The sequence below is a fragment of the Notothenia coriiceps genome, unplaced genomic scaffold (genome assembly GCF_000735185.1).
Source record: "Notothenia coriiceps isolate Sejong01 unplaced genomic scaffold, NC01 NC01_scaffold00020081, whole genome shotgun sequence".
Taxonomy (NCBI): domain Eukaryota; kingdom Metazoa; phylum Chordata; class Actinopteri; order Perciformes; family Nototheniidae; genus Notothenia; species Notothenia coriiceps.
The window spans coordinates 660,828-664,976 of NW_011352782.1; the positions used below are offsets into that span (position 1 = coordinate 660,828).

General features: G+C 39.4%; 1 protein-coding gene across 1 annotated transcript in view; it reads right to left on the reverse strand.

The window, feature by feature from the left end:
* The window catches only part of dsn1 (DSN1 component of MIS12 kinetochore complex), an 8,434-nt gene that overhangs the window by 3,242 nt on the left and 1,043 nt on the right, over window positions 1-4,149 (reverse strand). Inside the window, exons 3-4 of the mRNA XM_010779328.1 lie at window positions 3,020-3,275; window positions 2,834-2,907 (exon numbers count right to left, since the gene is read on the reverse strand). Of these exons, the coding sequence (XP_010777630.1) occupies window positions 2,834-2,907; window positions 3,020-3,275 (330 nt within the window). The remainder of the gene's footprint in view (window positions 1-2,833; window positions 2,908-3,019; window positions 3,276-4,149) is intronic.

The window sequence follows — 4,149 nt, forward strand, 5'->3', positions numbered from 1 at the left end:
ACCTGAGAGATGGACCTATAAACAGGGGTGTACAAACTCGGCCCGCAACCATTTTTGAATCGGCCCTCGCAAATTCAAAAAGTACTAATGGAATATGGCCCCACACAAAATGAACTTGCTGCTTGTCTTATATTGTACTTCTTTTATGTTTTAATTAAAATGTTATACAAATAAGACACATGTCCCAGTGTAACAGTTCAAACAGACAGAAGCACTTCTCAAGGTCAAATTTACACTGAGGTACAGGTCCAAAAAACACACAATAAAAAAACAACCCACCTTACCCTTCATACAACGACACGTCTACATTTCAAAATTGAATGCAATTTCTAGCCCCTTAATTCAAGGCAGTTTCATGGAACATAATCCGAACTCAACAATATCTATTAATGAGCTTTACACTCCGTCAGTATTCAACTATCCTCATCATCTGCTAGCTTCCATACCTTCCACAACAGATTAAGATGGTTCCAAATCTTGTCAAAAAAGTCTTGTTCCCCTTTTCAGTATGAGTTCTTCTTTCAGAGAAAAGTCGTGTTTAACCATTTGCCGGACCCCACTATGTTGACGCCCCGTTGGTCTTTGCTGGTCTTTTTCCAAATAGTGCACTAGATTTGTTTGCGATAGGCAAAGAAAGACATATCTATGAATTAATTCGTTCGCCCTTGGTATACTTGTGACCTTTTGGGTAAGTGCCTAAATACAAAATCAGGATTCCATCAAAAGTTATTTTTTGTGATTAATCTTTTCTCGTTTTTTCTTAATGTCTTTCCAAAAGCTTCAACCTTACTGCATTGCCAAAAAACATGAACAGAGTCCCCTTCCTCCACACATTTTATACATAAGATCTGGACTATTACTATTATATTTATGTAATTTGGCTGGTGTGATATATGTTCTCATTAATCCAATCTTGTATTTAACACTTTTAATTGTGTTGGACTGATTGGGATTGAGCCCTTCTTGGCATATTGTTCCCAGTCTCCTGAGAGAGATCTGTTCCCAGATCTTTACTCCATGCATTTGTGTTTATGGTTCTTCTGGATTCTCGTGAATTGGACCAATATTAACTCGTATAGCTCCTGCTATAGCCAACCTGTTGCTTAGGCCTATCCTTAGCCCATAATTGTCTCTTAATTCAGATGTTAAGGTTGGTTATAATCCATTTCTGACCTGTTCTTATGAAAAACTCCTTAGTTGGAGCAATTTAAAAATATATTTTGAATCTATGTTATACTTAAGTTTAATTTGTCAAACTTATCATTATGGCTATCTGAGTTGGGCAAAATACAGGTCCTGAATTTGTACTGGCCGCTTAGATTTCCAGTTTCTAAATACAACATCGCTCTCCCCTGAGTACAGTGGAGTTTCGCGCCCCATATCGGACTGTACTGAGACAATGTATTAGTTCCTTTAAGACAATGTTAACACACTTACCCACTAACTGGACAAGTTAGATTATTAGTTAATTTTCACATCAACCTCAAAAGTATCTGAGGCAACTTAGGCTCTCGGATTGCTTTTCTTTCCATTTGTGGGAATATCCTTCTTTGCAAAAAAAAACTTGATGCTCCTAGTTGTGCTGGGCCCAATAATACCAGGTTCTATTGGCATGAATCAACCCCCCATTATTATCTGGCAAAGTATGGCAGGGACATGCGCACTCTGGCTTGTTTATTTCCCCATATCAATTCTGTAATAATCTTCTAACTTTTCTGAAAAAAGTTGTTAGTGGAAGTAAAGGAATATTTTGAAATAANCGTAACTGTATGTAACAACGGTTTCAAATCAGCATCTCTTTGACAAAAAATGTAAATTAATAACTCAAATAAAACTCCAAACATCTTTAATTGAGTTACTTTTTTGTAAAGCTCTTTTAGTTTTAAACCTGATGTTTATAAGCTTCTTATAAGGCCAAATAAGGCGTGTCACGGCCGACGGTGCGGGACACACCAAATTGAGTTTGGGCGACAGGGCACGCTTCGTCGTCCGACTAACAAAAACGGCCGATTTCGGGCTGGTGTGTCAGGGCCTTAATAAAGGCTCGTACACACACCAGGCCGATTATCGGCGTCGGTTTGCCTCAGGCCGACGATGAGCGTCGACATGCCCTACTCAGATTGGTGTCGGCACAGGAAATCACTCTGTTTGGCTGTTCAGCTAGCGAATTAGTGCATGAGAAGCGAAACAGAAGTGAGGGACCCAAACCAACTATTAAGAAGGCAAATCTGAGATTTCATTTAACTCCAGCTCTCGACACAGGTTCGAGAAAGCCCCCATGAGCTTCTCGTTGTAGAGTGAAAATGGAACGCACACGCTATTTGTTGTTTGTTTATATCACGCAGTCTGTTCTTCTTCTCTCGGTTATCAACGTGTGCGTTCCAAAGTCTCTTGAAATACATAAACGTGACATTATGAAATAAAAATATGTATTTAAATATATTTATTGCCTCATTTATTTATTTCAGAATTTATTTCATAACCATATTTATTTATTGCATGGGCATATTTATTTAATTTTGGCTTAAACGGCATACCATATAAATACACCCTTCCTATTTCTCCTTATTATAATCAATCTGAACCTTCTGTTTTAAGGGATGAGCTGCCATCACTCACAAGCATAATTTACCTACACTTGATTGATTTTTCTAACTTATAACTGAATCTATGAGGCAATATACCTCTAGTGAGTGGCCCAGCCCTTTGTATATTTTTCTGTATGTGGCCCTCAGGTGAAAAAAGTTTGGACACCCCTGTCCTATAACCTATTGCGTCTTATTTAATATTCCCAAATTGTCACAATTAATGTGTTATATTATATTGCACTCACCTTCATTGAAGCCTCCTCCAGTTCCTCGAGCCTCTCTTGTTGTGGTATGGATGCACTTATGCTCCTGGACAAAACTACAATAAACATATACATAGGGAACACAAAACAAATCATGTGACCATATGTTTCCTGATTACAAAGCACTAGTAAGCTTTTCATTTGTTTAAACAACTTCAGACATCTCACCCTGATATGGGTGGGGGAGGGCTGGGAGAGAGCGTCGGGTTATGGTTGCTCTCCTCCAGGATTTCCTCCGTGCAGTGAGACTCGAAGGTCCCTCTGTGACTTCTGTCTGCCTTTTTAGTTTGTCCATCTCTGACTGGCCTTCCCCAGCGTCTGGCCTCGATGTGGTGGGGGCAATGGTACGGCGAGATTTGTTTGGGGGAACTGTGCTGGGGCTTGTGGACGAGCGTTTATTCGATGTTGATGTCAGCGAGTTGCCCTTGTAAGATGAAACAAATAGTAAAGTACCATTAACAGACACTATATATATATATATATTTAATATTATAGCCAGTGGTGTGAGGTAACTAAGTACTGTTACTCAAGTCCTGTACTCAGACCCGGCGCCAGAACAAATCTACAGAAAGGGCATATGATTTTCATGGGGGGGCACACAAAACCGCCATGTGCCGCAGCCAGTGTCGAAGCCAGAGATTTTCTTTTGGCGGTGCTGTGGGGTAGCTTGACGTTTCATAGAGGCTGCTCAAACATGTAGGGTTTCCCATTAATGTACCGGCGCTACAATTCAATGTTCTACTGCAACACTCCCCACACGCACAGTGTACCCGCCGCAACTGTTACAATGAAGGCTCGATAATCAGCTTACGGCATACACGTGTAAGCAGGGATAAAGTGCTATTTTTTTTAAAGTGGGGGGCAGACCTAACCTCCTCTCGAGGGGTCTGGGGGCATGCTCCCCAGGGAAGATTTTTTTTTTAAATATTGAAGTTAAAAGCATCAATCTGGTGCACTTTGAGAGCAAAATGAAGCGATCTATGGATACATCTCTCAACAACACCCATATGAAACAGAACTATAAACAGATTTACTATTTCTTTATGGATATTTTACAAATCACTCCCCTTTTAAACTGTATTCTTGTTTTACTATCATATAGTATTTCATACCTGTTTTTCATTTATTACTCTTATATTACATCACAATGTAAGATCTCCCACGACGCCGGATCTGCCTGTACTTGAGTACACTTTTGAAGAAATTGTACTTTACTTGAGTATTTCAATATTTCTACTTCTACCCAACTACAATTCAGAGGTAACAAGTGTACTTTTACTACACTACATGTATTTAAT